This window comes from Artibeus jamaicensis, unplaced genomic scaffold (assembly GCF_021234435.1).
Source record: "Artibeus jamaicensis isolate MK-2021 breed Jamaican fruit bat unplaced genomic scaffold, CSHL_Jam_final contig_787, whole genome shotgun sequence".
Taxonomy (NCBI): domain Eukaryota; kingdom Metazoa; phylum Chordata; class Mammalia; order Chiroptera; family Phyllostomidae; genus Artibeus; species Artibeus jamaicensis.
In genome coordinates this window covers 5,777,626-5,805,220 of record NW_026521972.1, presented here as the reverse complement: position 1 = coordinate 5,805,220, position 27,595 = coordinate 5,777,626, and the positions used below count along the sequence as shown (strand labels likewise).

The 27,595-nt window shown below is 44.3% G+C and overlaps 1 protein-coding gene across 3 annotated transcripts in view; it reads left to right on the top strand.

The window, feature by feature from the left end:
* Nucleotides 1-27,595, top strand: part of ABCB4 (ATP binding cassette subfamily B member 4) — a 78,081-nt gene that overhangs the window by 48,733 nt on the left and 1,753 nt on the right. For all 3 annotated transcript variants that reach the window (XM_053672790.1, XM_037129256.2, XM_053672791.1), the window contains 11 exons: nt 813-989; nt 3,721-3,867; nt 5,435-5,539; nt 6,339-6,416; nt 7,701-7,784; nt 8,800-9,003; nt 12,810-12,910; nt 20,095-20,235; nt 22,564-22,720; nt 23,716-23,913; nt 25,549-25,755. In XM_053672790.1, coding sequence (XP_053528765.1) covers nt 813-989; nt 3,721-3,867; nt 5,435-5,539; nt 6,339-6,416; nt 7,701-7,784; nt 8,800-9,003; nt 12,810-12,910; nt 20,095-20,235; nt 22,564-22,720; nt 23,716-23,913; nt 25,549-25,755 — 1,599 coding nt within the window. The remainder of the gene's footprint in view (nt 1-812; nt 990-3,720; nt 3,868-5,434; nt 5,540-6,338; nt 6,417-7,700; nt 7,785-8,799; nt 9,004-12,809; nt 12,911-20,094; nt 20,236-22,563; nt 22,721-23,715; nt 23,914-25,548; nt 25,756-27,595) is intronic.

Here is a 27,595-nt window from a genome sequence, read left to right as displayed (position 1 = left end):
GTAAGGCACTAGTCATCGGATTGGGTTGGAGATGGAACCTGAGGGGGAGGAGCAAGAACAAGTCAGCACCACAGGGGCTGAGGTCCTGGACGAACCCTTAAGATGTGCACTCAGACACAAAGGCAGCAAACAGGGAACCAGACTCAAGACTCTTAGCAAGGCTGGCTTGATAGTTTCTTTCCTAGCATTAAGCTACATAGAGGTCCTTAAATTATCCCTCCCTACCCCCTTAGGGAGAGAATTAATTCAAAAACCTGCAATGAGATTGAGCCTGCAGGTCACCTGAGATGAGGTGTGACCCTGAGCAGGACTGTGAGGAAGAAAGGCTGATGGTGCTCAGTCAGTCAAGGAAAGCAGTTTAATTGCCTTGTGTGAGGGAGTGGCCAGCTTTTTCTTGTCTGTAGCTTTAAGAGAGCCCTTGGTGATGTTTCTCTTTATTGTTCTTCCCTTTCCTGGTGGTCACGCCTTGTTCTCTGGATTCGTACACATTGAGGAAATTCCTACATTCCTGCTGAATCACAAAAAATTGCCTTGTATTTCTTAGAAAGTATTTTTATACTCCAATTTTCACATTGATCAGATTGAATATAACCTTTCTGTCCCTTTCAACCTTTTTTACTTCCACGTGTTGGTACACTTCTCTACAGTTTTGCAGCTGATCTTGAGTGTGATGCTGGTATGAAATCTAACAGCCTTGACACATGTAATAGTGAAAGTGGCTTTATGGTTCTAAACTTGGAGGTTGTACAGGTCTGTGCACAGGTGCCAACACGCACACATGCACACACGTGAACATTTTGTTCTTCTCTCAGACATCAGGAAACCAGATCCAGTCCGACAAACTTGAAGTTGAACTAAATGATGGAAAGGCTGCCACGGGTATGGCCCCAAATGGCTGGAAATCTCAAATACTTAGGAATTCTACTAAAAAAAGCCTGAGGAATTCACGGAGGTACCAGAATGGCCTTGAGGAGGAAACCAATGAGCTTGTGAGTTGTTTTCACTTAAATCTTTTATTGTATAGTTTTTCTGTTGAACTTCTTAGCCTTGCAGGTATGTTGCAGGCATAGGCAATTCCTACTGTGAGCTACACTGTTCTTGAAAAAAAAAGGAAATTTCAGATGTTAAATGTATTTGACAATGAATTGAAATCGATTCCAATTAAAAATGAATTTCCAATGGGAAAAAGTACATCCAAAAACTTAGCCTTTGAGTTTAAATGTTTATTATCAAAATGAGATATCCCATTCATCTTTGAGATACAGAGATAAATACAGGTATACCTCAGAGATGTTGCAGCTTTGGCTGTAGGCCACTGTAATAAAGTGGGTAGTAATCTTTCAGGAAGGGTCTTGCCTTCAATTTGTAGAAAAAAAACAAAACAAAACAGAACACCTGGGATGTGCAATAAAATCAAGTGTGCCCGTAAGGCTGGTCCACTGTAAGAGGTGCTGATAGTTGTATACTCTATTAGGTAGGCTCACGTGTGATTACCTATACTAGGTAACCCAGAATAACACCAGTTTAAGCAAATTAAGAGTCACCTCCTTTTCACATAAAAAGAAATCTTAGACCCTGGCCGTGGTGGCTCAGTGGGTTGGAGCATCATCCGGTGACTGAGTCCTGTGGGTTTGGTTCCGGTCAGGGCACAGACCTCGGTTGTGGGTTTGATCCCTCGTCTGCACATGTGCAGGAAGCAGCCGAGCCCTAACTTCTCTCCCACTTCGATGCTTCCCTCTTTCTCTTCCTTCTTCTCTCCCTTCCTCTACCTCTGAAAGCAATGCAGGAATTTCCTTAGGTGAGGATTAAAGAAGCAAAATGTTAGAGGTGAGAAACCCAGGGCCAGAATGGCGTCTCCACAGCCTAAAAGGAGGTTCAGGCTCCTTTCGTCTTTCTCTCTCTCTTATCCTTGCGTGTGGCTTCCATCCTCAGTGATATAAAGTGGCTCCTGAAGCTTCAGCCATCACACCCCTGTTCCAAGCAGCAAGAAAAACAAAGGTTTTCTAGAAGTTCCACACGGTACTTTTACTTACACGTCATTGGCGGTAACCACGGCCATACCTAAGTGCACTTCTTGGGAGGGTAGAAAATGGAATCAATTTGCTGTGTGCGTTGCCACTCTGAATTGGGCTGGATTTTTCTTACTAAGGAAAAGGGGAGCATGGCTGGAAATAACAAAATTTTGCATTTTTTAAAAAGATTTTTTTTTTACTTCAAGAAATGGTTTGAGAATTCACTTGGATGTTATTTATTGATAAAGGGTGAGTCTGTTTTTTACTCTGGTGTTGGTTGACTTGAAGAAACTGAGCCTACTGAGCGTTCATTGCATCTGGTCACCTCTGCCCACCTCCGCCTGGTTATTCTGTGTTATTTACTACAGAAATTACGAGAGCCCTCTAGAGGTCTTCATCTTGGGGAATTGATGGAGAGAATAACAATTGTACTTTTGTGGAGCTGAATTATCACAAGTAGGATAAGTAAACACTTTCCCCCTTTTTGGCATGGAAGTAGTCACTTTCAGTTTCTCATTTATCTTGAGAGTCACGCTGCTAGGCCTGTAGAGTCTGCAGGGCTAGACAAGCACTTCTCTCGGAGAAAGGCACAGGGGGGAGCGAAAATGCCCCTGGTCAGCAAGGCTTGCACAAGTGCCATCATAGGGGGATAAACAGTGTGTCCAAGGGAAGGGAGAAATTGGGTCCGATTGGAGGGACCTGTGAAGACCTGCTTGTGTTGAGTAGCAGCCTGAGAAAACGGCTCATTAGTCAGGCTGGAGACAAGGACATAAAGATAATGTTAACTGGGGAGAAAAACAAAGCACTATAATGAGAAAATGGGTGGCTTGCAAAAAGAGGGCTGGGTGGAACTTGCTCCTATGTTCTGTGTTTCGACAGGACCTATTTAAGTGACCATAAGCTGTGACATTCCATAGGCAGCTTTTGTATCTAGTTTAATGTTAAATTAGCTGCATAGTCGGAATATTTTCCTTTATATGACCTGTATACTTCAAGCTTGACCAGACATTAACTTCGACATTTACTGAGAATCTGGTGTGTGCCAGGCACAGGGCTAGTTTTGGGGGATATGAAGATGTTGTCTTCACCTTTAAAAAGTTCACATATTAGAAAAGAAGATGTGCAAACAACAACAAACAAAAGCAAGCTGAGCTATGAGGAGAGAAGTCTGCACAGGGGACCGTGGTGAGAGAAAAGGGGTATGATGATTTTGGGTTGGTTGGGTTGGGCACATGTCATAGAGAAGGCAGCACTGGGCTGGGTTCTGCAGGGGGGGGGGGGGTGCAGACCAGGCCCATGCTCGCAGGTTCATGCTGGTATCCCACATTTGTGTGGACCTTTATCCTTCTCTTCACGGGCATGGTCTCATTGGACGCTAACGCCATCCCTGACTTGACTCGGGCCTTGAATTCCAGGGCTTTTTGTGCCCAGACCCTGCTTCCGCTCACTGGCCTGAGGCTGGATAGAACGAGACCAATCACACCATGAAGGTTGCTTCTTGGGTGAACAACTCATACTCAGCTTATGCTGCGTTATCAGAGAACATTGTCAACCTTTTCAGTGCACTGTTCTACTCTCGGGCACATAGTTTGCTGTAGGTGGTCTGCGCCTAGTTTGCATGTTCCTTGAGGGCGATGCCCTGTCTTTTCTACATCTATGAACTGTGGTAGCTGTTGTGGTATCACCAGTCTCTCCTGGTGTGTTCTAGGATGAAACTGTTCCACCGGTATCCTTCCTGAAGATCCTGAAGCTGAACAGAACGGAATGGCCCTACTTTGTGGTGGGCACGGTATGTGCCATTGCCAACGGGGCGCTCCAGCCAGCATTTTCAGTCATATTCTCAGAGATCATGGCGGTGAGTTTGAAAACGTTGCTTAATAGCTTGAATTAAATCACTTCATTACATCAGTTCTCATGCCACCCTCACCAATGGGTCTATTTGGGATTAAAACAGTGTCAAATTCAACCGAGCCCAAGTTTTTAATTCCCTTTTGAGGAAAAATGTGACACCAAAGAAAAAGTATGAACCATTCCAAGTTATGATATCAATGAAATTATAAACTGTAAAATCAATGAAGGAGGCATACTGATGAGCTCTCGTCAAACTGGTATCAGGTGATGGTCTGTACCCCTTGTGGAGAGGAGATGCTCATTGTACTGGGAGGCTGGGAACTGGTGCAGGAGGGAAAAGGTCCAGCCATAGTGGGTACAGGCCAGGCTCTGGGCACAGACTGGCCTCACCACTTAATAGCTGACCAAACTTGGGCAAGATGTGGTCCTTCTGTGTACCTCAGATTCTTCATCCATAAAACAAATTGACCACACAGGATAGCTGAGGATGAGAAGAGATTATATAGGTAACTATATGGGAAGCTTTTAAGTATCTGCCTCTCAGTAAGTATTCAAAAAGGTATAGCCATCACGTCACTATTTTAGCAGTCCTTCCAATGCTTGGGGAGTGTAAGACTGAGAAGGGAAACTCACGCTATCCCACTGTTAAATTCAATGAGAGGGTGGTATTTATAGGAAGTTGTCAGGAGTATCTAAGGCTCCATAAAATCAATATGGATATTGTATAACCTTAGTTAACCAATAACATTTTCGGGGAGACTTTTTTGTTAACAATGAATTATTATCCATCGTGTTGAGTTCATTATACTTATAACATAGGACATTGGTCTACACTGAAGACCTCAAGCCAAGAAATAAAGAAATTAGAAAGGACCCTCCAGATGTTTTTAAATTAAAAATAGTGCAGCCCCCAACTGCCTTGCACCTCGAGAGCTGTGTGGACCATCTCTGTATCTTGGGTATCTCCTGTGTGCCAAACACTGCGCCGGGCACGGGAGATACAGCAGGAAACAAAGTAAACCAGGTCCTCTCTCATATAATTTACTACACATGCAGAACAAAACACATCCTGTGTCAAAGGAGGACCAGTGTTTTGAAAGCAGAATCTGGCGATGGCAGCAGTCGGGGTAAAGGGCTGGGACTGGGGGCAGGAAAGAGCTCAGGCTGAGGCGACAGCCAGTGCAGAGGAAGAGGGACAGACACCAAAACCACAACCACGCACAGTCCACGTGCAGTGCTGCCAGCCGTGTTAATAACCACATAGTCCTCAAATCCATGGAGACGCAAAGGAGAATAGGGGCCCCAGAGGGCTGGGGGACGGGCATGGGGAGTTACTGCTAATGGGTGCAGAGTTTGCATTGGGGATGATAATAGTGAAGGTTGCACCACTGAATTGTATACTTAAAAATGGTTAAAACAGCATATTGTATGTAATGCATAGTTTACCCCAGTAAAAATAGCCCACATATTTCAAAGCTTACTTTTTAAAATGTGATGCCCCAGCCACTGTTTATGGGAGGAATCAACAAGGATCCTGTAAACCAAGTGGTGTTTTAAATGTGCTTTTGTAGATTTTTGGACCAGGGGACGATGAACTCAAGCAACAGAGGTGCAACATGATCTCACTACTGTTTTTGGGCCTGGGGATTGCTTCTTTTTTTACTTTCTTCCTTCAGGTAGGTACCTATGATTTGGTCCTTCTCATAGAGTCTAGATTCAGTTAGAGGATGGAGACTAATGATCTGTTAATTAGATTTTAACTCTTTATTAATGTGGATTGATTAATTACCAATTAATCAAGACCTAATGGGGTTTCCACATCTTAGACATGATTGGCACGGGGCTTTTATACAGGACAGGCCCTAACCAGCAAACTCGTCCAGAGCATCTTACCCAGACCCGCCCTCCTCCCCATGAGCTGAAATGATCCCTGCTCGGGCTTTTGGTACTATTTTGCCTCAAGGATTAGGAACACGCTGAAAGTTGTTACTAGACAGCAGTATTGTTCTCACTGAGATGTTGTCCTTGAAAGTTTTGAGAAGGAAACCTATGTAGAATGGTTCAGAAGCAAAAACTGGATATTTTTAAGGTTTTTCATCTCAATTACATACTAATGACATAGCAGTACATGAATTTTTAAGTTAGGACTTTTTAAAAAAGATTTGGAGAAAGAGAGGGAGAGAAATGTCAACGTGTGGTTGCATCTCACGTGGCCCCACTGGGGACCTGGCCCACAACCCAGGCATGTGCCCTGACTGGGAATCAAACCAGGGACCCTTTGGTTTGCAGGCTGCTGCTCAATCCACTGAGCCACAACCAGCCAGGGCTAAGTCAGGACTTTTAATTAGTGTTTGTTCACAGCCTGTGTTAATTGAATCATTGAGTAATATATAAGTATTGTAAAAATCAGTGGGAACACACCCACTTGTGTCAGAATACTACAGTTTTGTTTTGTTTTGTTTTTCTCTCAACCAGGGCTTCACCTTTGGGAAAGCTGGCGAGATCCTCACCACCAGGCTCCGGTCAATGGCTTTTAAAGCGATGCTGAGACAGGTGGGTGTATGCGCTGGAGAGTGCGTTCTGTTCCCCTTCATTATAAGCCTCTTTGTCCTTATTTCATGTTGTCCCCACCCCCGGTTGTTCGTGCAAGGATTGGTCCTTCAATGCCCAGAGACCTCTCAGGGTTTTCATAGGAGTACAATTTAGGTAGCTTTTTCGGCTTATTTTGCAACTATCTCTATCCATGTGGAAGTCGTCATTTCAAGGACCTGTATCCCTTCTCTGGATTCCACACAAGCCCTGGCGAGTCATTTGAGACTGCAGGGTGCCTTTAAGCAAAGGAAAAAGAGGTTGGTACGACTCGTACCGCAGTCAACCATGCTAACTTAGGTTTCCCCAAACGTTGAGGGGTGATTGTTTCTAACTTGCCTGAGGTCTGTTTTCACATTTCCACTCGTAAATTCACTAAATTGTTGCCCGCTGTGTCCCAGACAGCGAGCTGGCAGCTGGTTCTATATGCATTGTCTGCCCACTGGGGAGACTCAGAGTCTAGTGCAGGACATGTGGGAAAATGTGTAAAGGCGATTCTCTATTTTTATAGAGAAGCCTCAGGAGAGGGCCAGGATATTGTTCATCCAGCTGACCGGAACTGATTACTTTCCTGCTTGTAAAAGGGCGCAAAGCATGAATCATATTTTAGCAATTCTGGGTTTACAGACCTTTTTTTTTTCAGTACCTTTTAAACTGTTGCTATGTAGGGAAAATTATTTCATACGAAACTAAAAGATGCTGTGGATGAGTAGCTTATGATTAAAATCGTTTCTAAGATACACTCTTTTATTTGTGTTTAAAAAAACAAAACAATAACACAGTGAGAAACCAGGGCTGATTTTCGCATGCTCAGAATTCACAAGAGAGCCATGCCCAGCATGGCTCAGCCCCTCTGCCTTCGTAAGAGACCCCTCTGTGGCAGAAGGAAGTGCCCGTGGTGCTAGCCGTGGGCCCTGGGTGACAGAACACCGCATGCACATGCCACCAGGTGAAGCTGGCAGGGAGCGCGGCTGCAGCCTGGACAAGTCTTCCACACACACCTGCCCCATCAGAGGTGCTATCCCTGCACAGCAGCAGAGTGGCCTTGGGGCTTAGGTCTTGGGGGGCTCTGCGGGGGGTGCCCAGGGCAGGGACCAGGGCTCTCTGCTGCGTGTCAGGCCCCTCTGAACGCCAACACCCAAGTTAAGTGTGGATCCCTTCTCAGCATTGAGGGTTTTCAAGGTTTCATCGGGTTTTCTTTGCTTGTTTGAATCTTGAACTAATTCAAAGGTATGTTTTGTGCCGTAGGACATGAGCTGGTTTGATGATCACAGAAACAGTACTGGTGCACTTTCCACGAGACTCGCCACCGACGCCTCCCAAGTACAAGGAGTACGTAGGCTGCGCTCTAATACCATTTCCTTTAATATGGTTTTGAATAAACGCGTGGCATAGCTGCATCTGTTAAGTTGCTTTCAGCTAGAAATAACAGAAAACTCAAACTGGCCTAAATAAGAAAGAGCAAGGCTAGACTTCAGGGTTGATCGATCCACTGGCTCAAAACTATCGTGAAGGACCCAGGTCCCCTTCGTGTGGGGGCCTCTGAGTGGCTTTCCATCCTCAGTGCTGGCTCCATCCTGTGGCTCTGTCCCTTGCGGGGTGCTGCGCATGGTAACCAGAGCTACAAGCTAATTTCCCACCCAGGGAAAGAGCACCCACCTGTACCTCAACCACCAAACGAGCAGCCTTCCCTTTGATCTGATTCAGGCTAATTTGGGTCATATGCTGGACCCTGAACCAATAACTCTGTCTGGGAAATACCATGCCCCCTTTCTGGCCTGGGTCCCACCCCTGGAGCTGAGGCCTGTCACTGTGAAGCTCACCATGATCACACAGCCCAAGCAACTTCAGTGTCGTCTGCACCAGCCCTGTTTTCTGAGTGGTACACACCATAATTCATGTTTCTGTACGCTTTATCGTGGCCTCTCAGGACATGTCCGCTTTGCAACAGGTGGGCTCTTAAGTGTGTAGACTTCTCTCTTACATACTTAAAGCAAATATTCTTTAAAATGGCCGGGGCACACAGGGGTTACTTTCCTGTGTAAATGGGGCCTTCACGAAAAAGTACGTGTGCCTCGCAGCCTACTCCCCAAGATGAGTAGCTGATTATCGGCTCTGTAGTCCTGAATTCACATGGGCAGGAGAGAAATGAGAGCTGAAAGGCATGAGTGAAGAAGGACCTGTGGGCCTCAGGAGTGATGCATGGGCGTCCTGGCCTCACTGTGACAAAGGGGGCGCATGTTGGCACAGGCATCCAGCCCCCGTCGACATTCCGACCAGGAGGCCTGAGACTGCGGCTCATGGATTTGCACCTGAAAACATAACTGCCTCTCTCTTGCTCTTCCAGGCCACTGGGACCAGGCTGGCTTTAATTGCACAGAATACAGCCAACCTGGGGACTGGCATTGTCATATCATTCATATACGGTTGGCAATTAACTCTTCTGCTGTTATCGGTTGTCCCCATTATTGCTGTGTCAGGAATTGTGGAAATGAAGATGTTGGCCGGAAATGCCAAAAGAGATAAGAAGGAACTGGAAACAGCTGGAAAGGTAGGTCAAATAAAGCTTCCGCTTCCGGTTTTTGGCGTATGTTTTCTTTGTTAGCATAAGAATTATTTTTTGATATGTTTTATTTAAATTATCACAACCTACACGCTTCAGTAACTAAATGCTTGTGCTCACTAAAACTAATTGTCAACACTGTACATTAAATAGTCTGCATGAAGAAGGCGTAGAATTTCAACATGAAGTAACGGAAAGATTTTTGCCTATCGAAAACCCTTAACGTGTGGTCATTATGGAAAATTTCTGAATTTCCAGAGTTCATTTTACCTTTTACTTCATATCCTGATGCCATTTTTAGGACAGATGTCACCTCTGTTTTACAGCTGAGGCGTCCTTAAAACAGAATCTAAGTGAATTGTGCGAGGGAGGGGATTTGCTGGTACTTAGAGACAATTCCTTTCTTCTTGGCTGTGCTCCCTGTAGCTGAGCTGGGAAGCCACCAGATGGCAGTAAGGCTTTGATTTTCGGTTCTCACTACCGCAGCAATGGGGGAACACTGGGTCTTCGTTTTGTGCCAATTATTGTTCTAAGTATGTATTTATGTGCATCAACTCATCATATCCTCACAGTAAATCCATGGGGCGGGTACTCATTTTACCCCAGTTTCACAGACACGAAACCCGAGGACCAAACAAGTTGAAGGCATGGCTCCGTTTCAAATCCAGATCTGATGTCAGAAGTCTTGATTCCACAGCCCCTTTACATGTGTTTTAAATGTGTCCAGATCTACATACAAACATTTTAGGTATATGGTCATGCATGGAAGTATTCAAATGTAGATTACTGCCGGAATATTTTTACTCTTATTTATGCGAATATTATTCTTTCTTTAAACATTAGGAGGTAAAGCAGTTTGTGAATGTAAATTGTGATAGTTTCTACACCACAAAGCCTGTTCACAAACATGAACTGCAAGGCCTTTGCTATGGTTATTGAGGTGGGGCCGACAGGATCTCCACCTCACAGGGAAGAAGGCGCCCAGAAGTCCAGTGACTCGCTTCAGATGTGTGGCACGTACGGGGTGAGATTAGAGTTCTGCTCCAGCACATTTCCCCCAAACCCGTTACATCCAGGGAAATCCTTGCCCCTTCTCTCTTGTCCGGCATCAGCTGAGTTCAAAGCAGTGTTAGTAGTCTCTTCCGCTGGTTTCCATCAAAATCCTTCCTTCTCACGTTCCTCCTGCCTCCTTTCCTGGGGGTGGATCTCTAGAACTGTGCGTGGTCCCCAAACTTAAGAAGCCCTGGGTGTCCAAAGTTCTCGAGGATCCTCTTGGCCGCTCGCTCTCTGTGGGTACTTTTGGGCATCATTTCCTTGACTGCTGTTTGTCACAACTGACTGCTGGAAGGACACCCTGTTCGCGTTTTATCTCCTTTCTCCTCCTGATCCCAGCTCCCGTTCACATTTCATAGGGGCGAATTGTCAGTATGTAGAGTGAAGATAAATTTTTCTTAGGCTAGGAACATGAAAGAAAACACCTGGAATCTAGTTAAGATATAGAGGGGTTATGATAAGTGGCTAATAACACTTAAAGTGGCCAGAATTTTGGCAGGGGCAGGGCAGTTAGAATTGAGCACTATGGCAAACAAAACCCAGTGCCTTGGGTTATTAGTCTTGACCCTGCAACTCACAGAGGGTGATACTGGAAAAGGTTCCCCCACTTGTCTGGTCCTCACTTTGTACTTTCGTGAAATGAGAAATTATACCAGATAATGTCCCAAGTTCCTTTCACCTAGTAAGTATTCTATCATTCTAGGGATCAAAAAGAATGAGTAACTTACACTGACCAGTCTAAAATTTGTTTTAGCAGCTACTTTAACCTAATACAATAGTTTTTAAAGAAATATGAAAGATTGGAAATTATTAATGTTAATTGTCAGCAATTTAACTGCAGTTTAATTTTGTTTATTTAGCCAACTTAAAAAAATCTATTTGTAGAGAGAGAGTAAGAGAGGGAGAAAGAGAGGGAGCAAAACATCGACCAGTTGCCCTTCCACGTCCCCGGCGTCGTGGGACCAGGCCTGCAACCCGGGCACCCGCCCAACTGGGAACTGACTCAGCAACCTTCGTGTTTGTGGGACGGTGCCCATCCCACTGAGCCGCACCAGTCAGGGCACTTAGCCAGCTCTTCATTAGCATAGAATAGGGTTAGAAAGTGGTCTTGGAAAACTCCCACATCCCTGTTTTGTTTTTTAAAATGAAAAGTTCTCATTTATCTGGGTGCAGATTATTCATGATTAAAGTACAGTAGGGTTTGGGATAGCACAGTGTCCTGCATTGTTTTTTGAAGAAGGGCTTGGCAATGAGGGTGTTGACTGCTGGGTTGGGAGGACGGAGAAGAAGGGTGAATAGCAACCCTCCCCACTCAGATTACTGACTCTGCAGAATTGACCCCCGAGCAGATAATCCAGAGCCAGAAAATCAAGTGTTTCGTGTAACCAGTCATTAACAACTTGTTCCTTCCTGTGTTGACAAAGCGGGAAGATAAGAATGGCTCAATGGGTTAAGAACTTGGACTTGGCCTCAGGTAAACGATAGGGATTGTCTGGCATTTAACTCCTCTGTGCATCAGTTCCTCATCTGTGAAAACAGGAATAACAATACTTACCTCACAGGGTTATTGTGAAACTAAACAAGATCATGTCAGCAAATGAAGTAATAATACCTGGCATGCAGGGAAAGCTTAATAAGTATTCTCTACTCTGGCTACTATTACTGTTAGATTTTTCATTTATAATAAAGATGAAAAAGGTTATTCAGCTTGAAGTGTCAAATATCTTGCTTTCATCTGGTTACAGAAGCTGAGAACTGAGATAAAAGTTGTAAACTTGCTAAAACAAAAACCTAAAATTAAAATCTTAGGTTCCTTGTGCTAATGGTTTCGATGACAACAGAATCTGTCCTTGAGACTAAACAGCTGTCACAGACAATCACCACTAATGAGGAGTCCTTTGGCCGTCAAAGTCGGAAACCGCTCCGGCTGGTTTGGGCAGCAGGGGTAAGGGCTCAGAGGTACAGCGAACTCCCACGGTTTAGGTGACTGGAAAGTCACCAGCAGCTGCTCTTTTAGAGCCATTAGCTCTGTTGTCTTTGAGGCTCTCTACACATTTTTTTCCGTTCCTCACCTGCCGTATATTCAAAGGAGCTTCCCACGCATCCCTGGTGGTGACCTTGGCCTCCAAATCCATGGGTCTCCTCACTTCACCGTTGCCCCCAATCCTGGAAACAGTCTGATTGGCCTGCATTAGTCACATGTCCGTCCCTGCTTCAGCTGGATTTCAGGCAGGGTTGTGTGGTTTATAATTTGGATCTTCTTTCCAATTATGCGTAAACAGTTCCTCTATGTAGGGGTATGCTCATGGAGGGAATGATTGACACCTCTAGTGGCCCTTAGAAATCAATCACTTAGCCTGATTCTCTAGGACTCTCCCCTGTGAGGAAAGCAGAACCTCAAAAGGCGTGTGACTAAAGCCAGTCAAGGAACTGCCTGGTAGCACGTCCGGGAAGAGAATCTGGTTGCCGGTGCCCAGGCCACCATTCTTGCCCTGAACTTGTCAGGCTCCCTGGGAATACAGAATCTTGCCCACTATATTTGGCCCAGCCAGGGGTACTTTTGAGATTGTCAGTTTTGTCATAGAGCTCATCTCAGGGAACACACTATTATGCCTTTGCTCCCAAAATTGCAGGAATTTAAAACCTTTCGTGATTCTTTTGACAGTGTCCTAAGATTTATATTTTTCATTCTTTCAGAAGTAAAAGCCCCATTTCTAATCAAGGTCTGTTCTACATTACAGATTGCAACAGAGGCAATAGAAAACATTAGGACAGTTGTGTCCTTGACCCAGGAAAGAAAATTTGAATCAATGTATGTGGAGAAATTGTATGGACCTTACAGGTAATGAGCATATGATCGGTACAAAGAACACAGCGCTTTCCTGAGGTTGAGTTATTGTCCGCAAAGATAATAGAAACTCTGCTCCTCTGAATAATGTGACGATAAGGATGACATTTTAAAATAATTATCTCACTGAGCCCTGGCTGGCGTAGCTCAGTGGATTGAGCGCGGGCCTGCAAACCAGAGTATTGAGGTTCGATTCCCAGTCAGGGCACATGCCTGGGTTGCAGGCCAGTTCCCAGCAGGGGACTCACAAGGGGCAACCACACATTGATGTTTCTCTCCCACTCTTTCTCCTTCCCTTCCCCTCTCTCGAAAAATAAATAAATAAAATATTTTTTTTTAAAAAAATAATAATAATTATCTCACTGAAAATAGATAGCTTTCTGATGCAAGTGGGCCAGAGGATCGAATTTTTATATCTTCTGCAAAAACGATGCACTGGGGCTCCAAGAACTGGATGGCGCGGAGGACTGTGCTTCCGTTCGCTCACCGGTGCAGGCGAGATCAACCGCTTATCCTGGTGACGCAGAGTCAGCGTTCTTTTAGGGAATTGTCCAAACCCTTTCTTTGGATTGTGTAGACTGAACTAAAGAAGAGACTTGCTATTTCATTAACTAAAGTACAATAGTCTCCCTGATCCACAGCATTGCCTTCCTTAGTCTCAGTAACCCAGCCAACCATAGTTGAAATGTGACATGGAACATTCCAGAAATCATTCAGAAGTTTCATTTGATTTTGTTTTGAAGTATAGTTGACTTATAATACTACATCAGTTTCAGGTATAAACATAGCGACTTGGTGAAATGATAGCCACAAGTCTAGTTACCTCTGTCACCAAAGTTATTACAGTATTACTGACACTGTGTTACATGCTGTGTGTTGTGTCCCCAAGACTGGTTTACTTTACAACCGCGCATCCGGCCCCTTGAGGCCCTGTCAGCTCTTTCACGCAGCTCCCTTCCCTGCTCCAGGTCCCTCTGGCAGCCAGCGTTTTGTTCATGTATTTATGAGTCTGTTCCTATTTTGTTTTTTATATTCCACCTGGAAGTGAAATCGTATGAGATTGTCTTTCTCTGACTTATTTCACCTAGCATAATACCCTCCAGTTCTACGCACGCTGTTGCAAATGTCAAGATTTCATTTTTTATAGCAAAGGAGTATCCCACCGTGTGTGTGTGCACGTGTGTGCTAGTGTATCACATCTTCTTTATGGGCTCATCTAACAGTGGACACTTAGGCTGCTTCCATATTTTGGCTACTGTAAATAATGCTTTAATGACCATAGGGGTACATATGTCCTTTTGAATTACTGTTTTCATTTTCTTCAGATAAATACCCAGAAGTGGAATTGCTGGGTCACTTGGTAGCTCTATTTTTAATTTTTTGAGGAACCTCCATACTTTTTTTTCCACGGGGGCTGCACCAGTTTATAGTCCGGCCAGCAGCACCCGAGGGTTCCTTTTTCTCCACATCGTCACCAGCACTTGCTATTTTTTGTCTTCTGTTGATACCCATTGTGACTTGTGTGAGGCGGTATCTCATTGCGGTTTTGGTTTGCATGTCCCTGATGAGTAATGACGTTAAGAGTCTTTTCATGTACCTGTTGCCCATCTGTCTGTCTTCTTTGGGAAAATGTCTATTTTTGCCAGGTCCTCTGCCTGTTTTTCTAACAGCTTTGTTTGTTTCTCTGGTCTTTAGTTGTACAAGTTCTTTATATATTTGGATATTAAGCACGTATTGGATAAATCATTTATGAATTTCTTCTCCCTTTTCATTTTGTTGGTGGTTTCCTCTGCTCTGCAAAAGCTTTTTCGTTTGATGTAGTGCCAATAGTTTATTTTTGCTTTTGTTGTCCTCGCCTGAGGAGACATATCCAAAAAAATGTTACTAAGACTGATGTCAATAGCTTATTTCCAATGTTTTCTCCTAGGATTTTTATGAATTCAGGTCTTATATTCAAGTCTTTAATCCATTTTGAGGTTATTTTTAGACATGGTGTAAGACAGTGGTCCATTTTCATTCTTTCACATATTCAGTTTTGTCAACATTATTTGTGAAGATTCTGTCATTTCCCCTTGGTGTACTCTTGCCTCCTTTGTTGTAGATTGACTGAATATGTGTCATTTCTTTTTGTATTCTCTACTCCATTGATCTATGTGTCTGTTTATGTGCCAGTACCATACTGTTTTGGTTATTATGGCATTGTAATATAGTTTGAAATCAGGGGCTGTGATACTTCCAACTTTGTTCTCAATGTTGCTTTGGCTATTCAGGGTTTTTGGTTGTTCCATACAAATTTTAGGATTATTTGTTCTAGATTATTTATACAAAAATGTCATTGGTGGCTTTTTTTTAGAATTTATTTATTTTTAGAGAGAAGGGAAGGGAGGGAGAAAGAGAGGGAGAGAAACATCAGTGTTCCTCTCAATGTGGTTTCCATCAATGTGGTTACCTCTTGTGTGCCCCCTAGTGGGGACCTGGCCTGAAACCCAGGCATGTGCCCTGACTGGGAATCAAACTGGTGACTCTTTGGTTCTCAGGCCTGTACTCAATCCACTGAGCCGGGGCTATAAGCCTACTTTTGTCACATCCTGTATTTAGGTGTTTCTGTGTTGGGTACACAAATATTTACAGATATTATACCCTCTTGTTGAATTGACTCCATTACCATTGTGTAATGCTCTTCTTTTTAAAGGTTTTATTTTTCTTCTTCTGATGTAAGTACTGCTACCCCAGCTTTCTTTCACTTCCATTTGCACAGAAAATCTTTTTCCATCCCTTTACTTTTGGTCTGTCTGTTTTTATTGGTTAATGACGTTCTTCTCTGTACCTTTTGTCCTCTGTTTATCTCTTCCCTTGTGGTTTCATGATTTTCTTTAGTGCTGTGATTAGATTCCTGTCTCTTTTTCTTTTGTGTATTTACCGTAAGTTTTTCTTTGTGCTTATGGGGAGGTTCATATATCACATTCTATGTATACAACATAGATGTATGTATACAACAGTGTGTTTTGGTAGTAACTTAAATTTAAACGCACTCTAATACTCTACATTTTTACTCTTCCCCCCACATTTTTATATTTATGACATATTTTATATCTTAGTATTTTATTTATCTCTTAACTAATTGTATTTTTAGGTACATTTTATGACTTTCATCTTTTATCCTTCATACTTGTGATTGACACACTACCTTTATTATTCAGTTAGTTTTTCTGGTGTGGTCTTTACTTTTGCATGTTTTCTTATTATTAATTAATGTCTTTTCTATTTTGTTTAGAGAAGTCCTTTTAGCATTGCTGGCTTACTGGTCACAAACTCCTTTAATTTTTGCCTACCTGGGAAACTTTTGTCTTTCCTGCAGTTCTGCATAAAAACCTTGCTGGGCTGAGAATCCTTGGTTGGTCATTTTTTATCCTTTCAGCGCTTTGAATGTATTGGGCTATTTCCTTTTGACTTGAAACATTTCTGCTGAAAAATCTGCCGATAACCTTCAGGGGTTTCTTTTGTATGCAGTGTGTTGTTTTTCTCTTGCTGCTTTTAAGATCCTCTATTTTTAACTTTTACTACTTCATTTATAATGTGCCTCTGTGTCTATCTCTTTGGGTTCATCTTATTTTTAACTCTAGGGGACTCGTGACTTTTTCCTTCCCCAAATGAGGGAAGTTTTCAGCTATTATTTCCTCGTAGAATTTTTTCTGGCCTTCTCTCTTTTCTTCTGGAATCCGCCTATCATGCGAATATTATTCTGTTTGATGTCATCCCAGAGACCCTTAGTGACTTTCACTTTTTAAAAATATTTTTAAATTTTGCTGTTCAGTGTAGGTGTTTCTCATTGCTTTGTCTTCCAGCTCACTCATTCACGCTTCTATTTCATTCATTCTACGGTCAACACCTCCCTCCCTAGTATATTCTTCAATTTATAAATAGGCCTTTTTCGCCGGAAGACTGCAGTTGTACTTCATTCTGCTATTTGTGCAGTGCCCTGGGGGTAGCAACCTGCCAAGAACTGTCTTTTGGATTTTTACAGTCCTGTAGAACTCATTTATGCCAGCCTCAGGCTACCAGAATCAAGCATCAAGGAGTACCCCCTGTGGGCACCGAGCATACCCTCTGGCTTTGGAAGGTCGCTGCGGTGTGCAGGGAGAGGTGCTCTCTGGCTGGTTTCAGCAAGGCTGTGGGAAAATGTCCTGACTGCCCACAGCCATGGGCCAGGGCAATGCAGCCAGTGAGGACTTTGTGTGCATGCAGGCTTTCGGCTGGTGGCGGGAGAATGCTGCAACTGCTGGCCTGCAGGGCAGGGTGATTTTTGCAATGGCTGACACCTGCGGATTTTAGCTAAGGGTCAGGAGAATACGGAAGGTTCCAAATCACCTGTCCCTCCAGGGAGTGGGGAAGTGTTCCAAAATGAGTCACGCTATTACCTGGTTTCAGCAAGGCAGAGGGATAGTAGTACCCTGACCACTCACCCACTGAGTGAGCAGGTTAGGCAAGAGTGCAGTAATGGCGTGCGCCAGCTCCTCTGCTTCTGGGCAGCTTTCGACTAGCTGGAGCGTCAGTGGTTTTAGGTTCACAAATGAGTATCTTTCCCATATAATCTGGTTGCTTTATTAACTGATGTTTTTGTGTTGTCGTTTTGTTCCTGGTGGGTCTTGGGTTAAGTATGACCACACATGAGTCCTTTAAGGGGGGAGCCTCATTTGCCCATAGCACTGTGGGTCCCTCAGGTGTTAACATCAGCCCCATTGGTTTTCTAAGTCAGCAGTTGTGGGACTTGTCTTTTCAGTGCAGCCCCCCGGGAGTTAGGCTGCCACATGTCAAGCTCGTGATCCTCCCAGAGAAGCATGTGTCTGGTGAGATTGCTTCCTGCTGTGTGTCACCCCATCAGGGAGGGGTTTTGTGATCCTTTTATCCTTTGTCGTGGAAAAGAACAGTTGCATCATTCGGCAGATATGTTCTCCTGCTCCGTAGGTGGTCTTTTCATTTTGTTGATGATTTCCTTTGCTGCGCAAACACTTTTTAGGTTAATGTAGTTCTAGTTTACTTTTTTCTTTTGTTCTTCATGCCCAAGGAGACATATCCCCCAAAATTCTACTCAGTGTATTGTCGAAGAGTTTACTGCCTATGTCTTCTTCTAGGAGTTGTCTGGTTCTGAGTCTCACATTTAAGTCTTTAATGCAGTTGGAGTTTGTTCTTGTCTATGTTGTAAGAAAGTGGCCGTAACTTTTAAACCGAGCTCTGTTCTCACCTGAGACATGACTCGCGCCTTTCCCAGCATGTCTATGCTGTGTACCCGACCCACCTTCAGTCTCTTGGTAGCTGTCGTGGTTGGCAGATAGACCGCCATGGTGTCGCAGTGCTAGTGCTCAAGTCACACTTGCCTTACTTAGCCATGGCTCTGGGGTGCGAGAGTGGTGGTGCTGGCAATTCAGGTGTGCCAAAGAGAAGCTGGGAAGCGCTTCCTCTGGGTGAACAGGTGAAAGTTCTTGATTTAGCAAGGCATTTTACCATCTTACATCATTACAAGAAGGGGGAATACAGTACTATAAGATATACTAAGAGAGAGACAACATTCACATACCTTTTATTACAGTATATTGTTACAATTGGTTTACTTTATGATTAGCTATTATTGTTAATCTCTTACTGTGCTCCATTTATAAGTTAACTTTATCATAGGTGTGCATGTATGTATATATAGGAAAAAACATAGTATATGTAGGGCTTGGCACTGTCCCTGGTCCCAGGCATCCACTGGGAGCCTTGCAGTGTGTCCCCTGCGGATAGGGAGGGGTTACTGTGTTCCTCTTGATCTCTGGATGAGGACCAGATCCCACCTGCCCTGACCACAAAGACACACATCTGATTCCACTCGTTCACACTTGAGCAATCTCAGAAACTGCCCGTGGCACTACCTGCCACTTGTTTCCAACCAGGGCCTTTTTTTAATAAGTGAATATATTTTATTGATTAGGCTATTAGAGTTGTCCCTTTTCTTCCCCTTAGCACCCTTCCACCCAGCACCCCCCACTCCCTCAGGCAATCCCCACACCATTGTTCACGTCCATGGGTCACGTGCACAAGTTCTTTGGCTACTCCATCCCCTGTGCTGTACGTTACATCTCCATGGTTATAGATGAATATATTTTAACACTAACAAAATCGAATACCACTTAGATTACAGCTGTGTAGCCTAGAATAGTTTGAACACTTAGATTTGAAAAGGGCTAGTTGAAATTCCCAATTTATTTAATCTCCTTTTTTATGTATATTTCATGTAGCTACATTTTTCTGTCCATTTGCTCTTTGACATATAAATATATATGTGCCATTATCTATGACCTTATGGTTTATTTTAAACTTCAAGGGAATTAAGGAATAATAGAAAGCTGGAGCTAATTTCTAATTTGGTTATAATTTAAAGATGTACCAGCAAATTTGTCAGTAATATTAAGCATTGTAACAGCATGCTCATGGCACATAACTACGTCACCCAAATCAGTAATACTTTAAATGCTCCCTTTTGGCAAATGCCTGGTTTCTCATCTAAAAGTTAATCATTGTTCTTTTAGAGGACTTACACGAAAGTAGCTCCACCGAGCCTGGGACCTAATTAGAAATGGCACTAAATCTGTATCGGGGCTGGTGGGGTCTGTCTGGTTCAAGATGAATGTCGGATGTGTTTCTATCTAAACCCCTGTGACCATGCCTTTCCAAATCTGAAACGTGAATGTTGACAAAAGAGATGGTTTACTAGTCACAGAGCACAGGAGAATAATATTAAGGAAATCACATTCAGACAGTCCAAGCTTCAGTCAGGACTTTGACACCCTCAATGTATTTCACACAGTATTCACATTTACCTCACAGGAGTTGAATGTCTGGATCACCAGCTATTAACGTGTACAAACAGCACGTATCATCTGAGCAGCCACTAGGAGTTGGCTCCTATGCTAGACATTTACATTCTTCATTGCGTTCTCAAAACAATTCTGCACCGTATTGCTTATCCCCATTGTACCAATCAGAAAACTGACATGGAGAAAGGTTACTGTGATGTAACTGGTGGCAGAATTTAAACCCAGGTCAAGGACGTTTTGAAGCTGTGCCTCCCCCCCCCCACCACAACACGGTGCTATGGGTGCTTGAAGAGATGGTGATGAATACCCCGGTTTGCTTTGCAGGAACTCTGTGCGGAAGGCACACATCTATGGAATCACTTTTAGCATTTCACAAGCATTTATGTATTTTTCCTATGCTGGTTGTTTTCGATTCGGCGCCTATCTCATCGTGAATGGACATATGCTCTTCAGAGATGTTATTCTGTAAGTAACTCTAAAGATATTAAGATTATTCTATAATAAAGTTTCAATAGGTCTATACAAAAGTTTAGAGTAGAGGGGGAGTCCTCTGTTGTTCTAGGATGAGGTAGGAGAGTTGAATCAACTACAGACATCTGATCTGGTTAATTCTCCAAGGACAGACAGTTCAACCACTGGAGTGGGCAAAAAACTAAGCAAGCTCACGAAAATCATCATAAACCAGAATTTTAGTAATGCATGGAAGTCCAGGCAGAAGGATAGCAAAATATCTTATTGTATAATGTAGGCAGGAAGAAATCACTAATTACACAGTTGCCAGTGACCACAGACTCCAAACACAGAGGGTTAAATAGCTCGCTCTTTAATGGCAACCAAAGATGGCCTGGTCAATGGAATGGGAATGCGCGCCTGAAGTTTGGCAAAGGCTCTGTCCGTCTCCTCACCAGACTTGGGGGGACCCAGCCAACATTTGCCTCTTAGCCTCTCTCTGATTTCTTGGGTTTCCAAGACTAACCAGTGGTTTTCCGAACTGATGCATTCCTCTTTTCAAAATATGCTAAACACATTCAATTAGGTTTCATTTCAGTCTTGCCAAAGGGAAGCCATTCTTTTTAAGATCACTTGGCCTATTTCTGCTCTGATAGGATGATTCTAAAGCAGTAGCAAACAACCTGTTTTTGTTCTTCAAACAAGGTCAAAACAAGTAAAGTGAAAGTGTCTAAAAGCTGTTCTTTTATTTTCATCCAAAAATTTTAAAACCATTAAAAAAAGTATATAATCAATCAGGGTCCCAGCAGGAAACAAATGCCACTGCAGATGGGCTGAGGAGAGTTTGCTAAAGGGTCTGTTGACAGAGGTGCCACAGTGTGAAGGGGAGCGGTCCCCAGGGGAGCTGTTAGCTCCTCATCAGTTCCCGGGCTTGTGAATGCTGGTACCCTAAGCCTCAAGGGCCAGAGGAGGGAAAGGTTTTCAGAACCCAGTGTAGGGGCCTTCTGCCCTCTTTGTGGGGAAGGACACCAGTAACCCAACAATCCCACAAGACGGAAACCAACCAAATTCCCCGGCCTCACTCTCCCCCGGCCCTCCCATCCCCGGCTGTCCCTGTCACTGCCAAGCCCCAGCCGAGGATGCCAGGGGACAGGCAGCCTGCTGAAGAGGTCCCTGAGGGCTCGGCCTTCTACAGCCTGGGGCGTCCCAGACCAGACCTGTGTGGAGAGCAGGCCGTGGCTTTGGAAGATCAAGTGGAAATATACGGCTCGGCTCTGGGGTTTACAACTTGGAGTGTTTTTATTGTCTAGAAAATTCATCCTGCTTTTTTGCTGTTTTGTTTTTATCATTAAACCGTTACATCACGGATACCTGGAAGACAGTTTTTGAATCTTTCATGCTAAAGCTGGATTACGGGGCGTACAGGGAAGCCAGGGGACTACACATGAGTTCATCACTATGTTAAAATTTAATTTCTGGGAACCAACCATACCAGGAATTTAAGGGACAGCCTTAATAGACCCATATTTAAAACATACCTTAATATCTTAGATTTAGAAGCTTAGTAGAGGAAAAAATGTAAGTTCTCCATTATGACTAGATAGAAATGCTCTCCGCCCCCCGCCACCCCAGCTCCAGGGGGCTTCTGGACCCCATTTCCGACCCCAGCTTTGTGGAGGCGTCGACCCTCTGAATCTGTGACCCTTCCTAAAAGTTCTTCTAATTCATATCTGTTCTTTAAAGACACGGTTTAATTGGAAAATGGCCCTTTAGCTTAGGACAGTTGTTTTCTGGGGTAGTGTCAGTAATTACTTTAAGTATAAGAGAAAGGCTCTTCCTGGTAGAGGCTTGTTCTCCTGGTAGAAACTCTTTCACCACAGTGAGCATTGTTGCGTTGTGTGGGAGTGGAGAACCCACACATCGGAGGTCGGGGCTGCAGATTCAACAGGAAACGTCATTGATTTTCTGGCGCTGGTCAAGGGCCTGAATAAACACAGTGCACCTCAGTTCCTTCAACTCTAAAACGGGTGTAACGAGTTACTATAATTACTTGAGATCGCAAATCAGATTGTCATAAGCCACCTCTAGAAAGAGAACAACTGTGGAAAGTTATATTATCTCTAGGAAACTGGAGGTGCCTGTGGGAAAAAAGAACCCTTCCCGGTTAGTGGAATTTTATGGGAATGTGTGCGAGACGGGCGAGAAGGGGTGGGGTGGGGGCGTGATTAGGGGAGCGAAAAATGTCGGTACTGGTTAAACAGTATGTTTTTGAACTTTTAAACACCGTGGAGCTATATAATTATACCGCAGGCTAATTTTTAAACTCCTCTCCTTCCGGTCTAGGGTGTTTTCAGCGATTGTGTTTGGTGCCGTGGCCCTAGGACACGCTAGCTCCTTTGCTCCAGACTATGCCAAGGCCAAGCTGTCTGCAGCCCACTTATTCATGCTGTTTGAAAGACAGCCTCTGATCGACAGCTACAGTGAAGAAGGCCTGAGGCCTGTGAGTCCTCTGTCTGCTGCCTTATGAGCGCTTGGTTAATTTTTTCCTAAAGGTTTGCTGTCTGCTAGGTTGCAATTAATGGATAAATTTGTAGTGATTGTACTGATGTTTATCTCTGTGATATTTACAGAGCTAATATTTGGCCAACTTTCCTGGCGTTTTAAAATTTCATAGGGGATTTCAAGGATTCTGAAGTTTAGACCATCAAAAGTAAAGAGCCAAAAATCCAGATGTATTAGAACTGGATAACTTTTGTGAAAACTGTTAGTCATTTCTGCACGAAGGTAATATGCATATAATTCTGTATGTAAATGATTAGCAATTTGGCTTTAATCACATCTTGTAATGACTAAATTACAGTTGGCAAGAAGACTGCTTTATTCACTGTGAGTAATGAAGCCTGTACTTCGTTTCCAGAGGTAACTCAGACTTAGATCTGAGGGTTCTTTGCCTGACCCCAGCTGCTACATTTAATGCACAAGGAGCAGTGTGGTACAGATGGGGACCTACCCTTCCTGGGACCTCACCAGGTGTTTCTCGTTCTGGGGAAATTGCTGGGTCCAGTGGGTGAGATGAAGAGAGTGAGAGAAAGGGGCTGCCAGGGCTTGAGACAAGGGCTGTCCCAGAGACTGCAGGGGGACACCGCCCCGATCCCCGCGCCTCTGAACCTTTAGTCACTGGGGTGGCTCCAGCCTCCAAGTCATCATCTGAGAAAGCTACATATTTGTCTTAAGTGAACCAGAAATGGACTTCGGATAACAACTCTCCGTAATATGACTACCTGCCTGTACCCTTGTCTCCCATCTTCATTTTATATAACAATTTTCTGTTGATGTGAATAGATCAATAGAAATGATCTGGTACTAGCATTTTTACCAAGTATGAATTTTATGTTTTCCCACTACAGTCTTTGGTAAAGGTTCCTTGAAATAATACTCTTCATTGCAATAATTACCAGACCAATTACAATAGCAACATTTTGGACACTTTTTTAGGATAAGTTTGAGGGGAATGTGACCTTTAACGAAGTCGTGTTCAACTACCCGACGCGGCCAGACGTGCCCGTGCTTCAGGGGCTGAGCCTGGAGGTGAAGAAGGGCCAGACGCTGGCCCTGGTGGGCAGCAGCGGCTGCGGGAAGAGCACGGTGGTCCAGCTCCTCGAGCGGTTCTACGACCCCCTGGCTGGATCCGTGGTGAGCACCCTTTCTTAAATTACTAACCTGATTTGAGGCGCTATTTCAAGTAGCTAAACCAATATTCCCACAATGGAAAAAACTGGACAAATAAAGACCCACAATTCTATTTAATACAATGACCACATTCTGTGAACCCTAAACAGACAAACATACGAGGACAGCCAGATAGAACATCTGCAGTTTAGTGTAGTCCAGAAAATGCTGGATGTGATGTTGACCTCTGCCTGCCCCTGGGCCTTTCGGGGCAGCCTCATCCTCCTAAGTAAATCCCCGGTTCTGGCTTATAAAGGTCAGCGCAAACTCCTGCCAGAATTCCGAGCAGGCTTGCAGGCCAGGCCAGTGCCTGCTCATTCTCTCCCCCCACCTTCTGCTTTGCCATCTCTCTCTAACCCTGAACTCCAGGCTCGCTGACTTCAGTCCTCACCCTCAGCCCTTTCATATTTGGCTGTCATCATGGACTTCCTGGTCGGTAGCCCCCAGCTCTCTTCCTGAAGTGGAGACGGGGCTCTGATAACTCCTCTTCCATCACCTTGGCGTGGCAGCCACTGACCTAATCCTGAGAAGCCACCTCCATTGAGACAGTTGCCAAAGTGTTAAACCTTGCTTAGTTGTTTCTTTTCTGGAAAGTCTTATGCTTCCACCATTACAATTACTCCGTAGTTACTCTAGGCAAACCAGCTCAGCACTCTGTAGGCTGTGCTAATCCAGGGTGGAAATTTCATTATTGAGCGGTCACGACTAACCCGACCTGTGTCTGTCCCTTCACTGGTGACCGTGAACCTGCAGGAAGCTGCATTCTCACGCACTGCATCATAAGGCTCCTCCAGAAGCATCATGCCTCCTGTGTGTGATGCTTCCAACAAAACCACTGGAACTACCTCCGACAAAACCGTTCTTCCAGACACTGCCCTGCGTGCTTGCTCCCTGTGCTTTCTTAAACCTTTGTCCTTAGTGCTGTCAAACAGAGAAAAGTATAAGTACAGGGGGGAGAGGAGTAGGGCGGGCGGTAAGCAGGTGTCAGAATCTGCTTTTTGGTCTGTCATGCCTGCAGGAGGGGAACAAAGTCAAGTTGGAGGGTTGGATTCGTTCAGGGGACAGCAGCGATGAGCAGAACGTCTAATTTCAGGCTTCTTTGAGTCAGGGGAGGTTGGTTACACTGGCCTGGAGGAGGGCGGGTATGGGCAGAGGGAAGAATGTGAAAACACAGGACCAGCTGTGCTACCCTATGATCGGTTAGCCCAAGAAAGGGATGGCGTAATTATCATAAAAACCATTTGGTCCCTGAGTGGTATGGCTCCGTGGGTTGGGCGTCATCCTGCAAACTGAAAGGTTGCAGGTTTGATTCCAGGTCAGGGTATGTGCCTGGTTTGTGGATGTGCAAGAGGCAACCAATTGAAGTTTCTCTTCCTCCCTTCCTCTCTCTCAAAAAAAATCTTTTTGAAACATTTTGTTGGCTAGGTTGGCCTCCCACAGTGTAAGTGTGTAGAGGCTGTGAGACTTGGTATTTCCCAAACTGCTGATGCCCACATGCCAAAAAATCCTGCAAATGGTGAATCTAGTAACTTACTGCTTAGTTCTTTTTTTTTTCTTCTTTTCAAGCCCTTCTCAGAGCTTGTGGACTTTGTTTTTCAGCTCCTAGATGATCAAGAAGCGAAGAACCTCAACATCCCGTGGCTCCGAGCCCAGCTCGGCATCGTGTCCCAGGAGCCCGTCCTGTTCGACTGCAGCATCGCCGAGAACATCGCCTACGGGGACAACAGCCGGGTCGTGTCACGAGACGAAATCGTGCACGCTGCCCAAGTGGCCAACATACACCCTTTCATCGAGACCTTGCCCCACGTAAGTTATCTGTTAACTCCTTTAGGATGAAATCAGAATCAAGTCTACACAGTTTCCCTCCCCCAAACAGTTCCCGCAGTCATACTCCAACAGGCTGGTAACGGATGTGTCTATTTACTAGCTCTCTGGCCTTGACCTTGTCCAAGGTCAGAGACACCGTCTCCTTACGTCGTGTCTTCCTCATACAAATGTGGCTGGAAGCAAGCGAGGTGATAGGAAGTGAATGCACCGTATCTCGGGTGCACCCTGAGGAGTGGGGGCTGCATTCAGACCGCAGCCAGGTTTGGGGTTCCCCCAGGATACTCCCCTTTTTTAATTGAACACTTCATCGTGAGGTCATTAGAGATTCACGTGGAGTTGTAAGGAATAAAGAGAGCTTATGTACACTTTACCTGGTTTCCTCCGGTGACACGAACATCAGTACAATCCACTGTCTGATTCAGATTTTCCCAGCTTTACTTGTACACATTTGGGTATTTAGTCCTGTGCACTTTTATTGTGTGTGTAGATTCGTGTGTCCACTATCACAGTCATGATACAGAACATTTCTATCACCGCAGGGATCCCTCTCGTTGGCCTTTTATAGCCACGCCCCCTCCTTCCCGCCCTCACTCCCCGCCCCTCCGGCAGCCACTGACTGTTCTCCATTGCTGTGGTTTCCTACTTTAAGAATGTTATGTAAACATACAGTGTCTGACCTTTTGAAATTAGCTTTTCTCACTCAGCCTACTTCCCCGAAGTTGTATCTTTAGTGTGTTCCTGTTTGTTGTGGGGTGGTGTTTAGTGGTGTGAATGGACCTCGTTTAAGCACCAGTTCCGACCCCAGTTTGGGACGGTGAAGAATAAGCTGCTGTAAGTATTTGCACATCAGTTTTATTGTGAACCTAAGGCTTTATTTCTCTGGGGGAAACACCCAGGAGTGCAGTTGTTGGGCCGCACGGTAGCTGCATGTTTAATTTGATGGGAAACTGCTGAACTGTTTTCCACAGTGGCTGTGCCGTGTTACACTCCTACCCGCAATGTGTGATAGTTTCTCTCTCTCTTTGCCAGCACTTGCTGTCACTGTATTTTCTTTACCATTCTGATAGGCAGATAGTGGTATCTCATTGTGGTTTTTATTTGCATTTCCCAATGGCAAATGATATTGAACATCTTTTTATATTCTTAGTTGCCATCTATATTTACCTTTTGGTGAGATGTCTCTTCATGTCCTTCACCCATTTTCTAATATGATTGTTTTTCTACTGTTCAGTTTTGAAAGATTTTTATATATTCTAGTTTCTAGTGCTCTGTCAGATACGCAGTTTGCAAATGTTTTCTCCCAATCTGTTGTTTTTTTCATCCTTTTAACTGGATGTTTTGCAGAGCCAAAGTTTTTAACTTCGATGAGGTGCGATTCGTTAGCTCTTCCTTTTACAGACTGTGTTTTTGGTGTCAAGTTCAATTCTCTGTCTAGCCCCTGGCCCTAAAGATTTTCTGTGCCTTGATTTCCCCAAAGAGTTATGGATTTACATTTCACATTTACATGCTGCGTTGAGTTAATTTTGGTATAAGGTTTTGTTTCTTTAATGGTTCACTTTGGAGAATCACTAAATGCACTCTCCAGGTTCCATGGTCCCCGACAGTCCCTGACAGTCCCTATCACCTCGTTAGAGCTGCTCTGACAGTAGCCGAAGTGCAGAGATGTCACTGTGGCTTTGACAGATAGCTAAGGTAAAAGAGTTCAGTGAAAAAATTTCAGCAGCTGGTAAACAAGAGCAGTCCTGGAAGGGTGACCTGAGAGCCCTGCACTGAGGAACGGGGTCATTCATCCTGTGGCAGGCGTCGACTAGCACCTGAG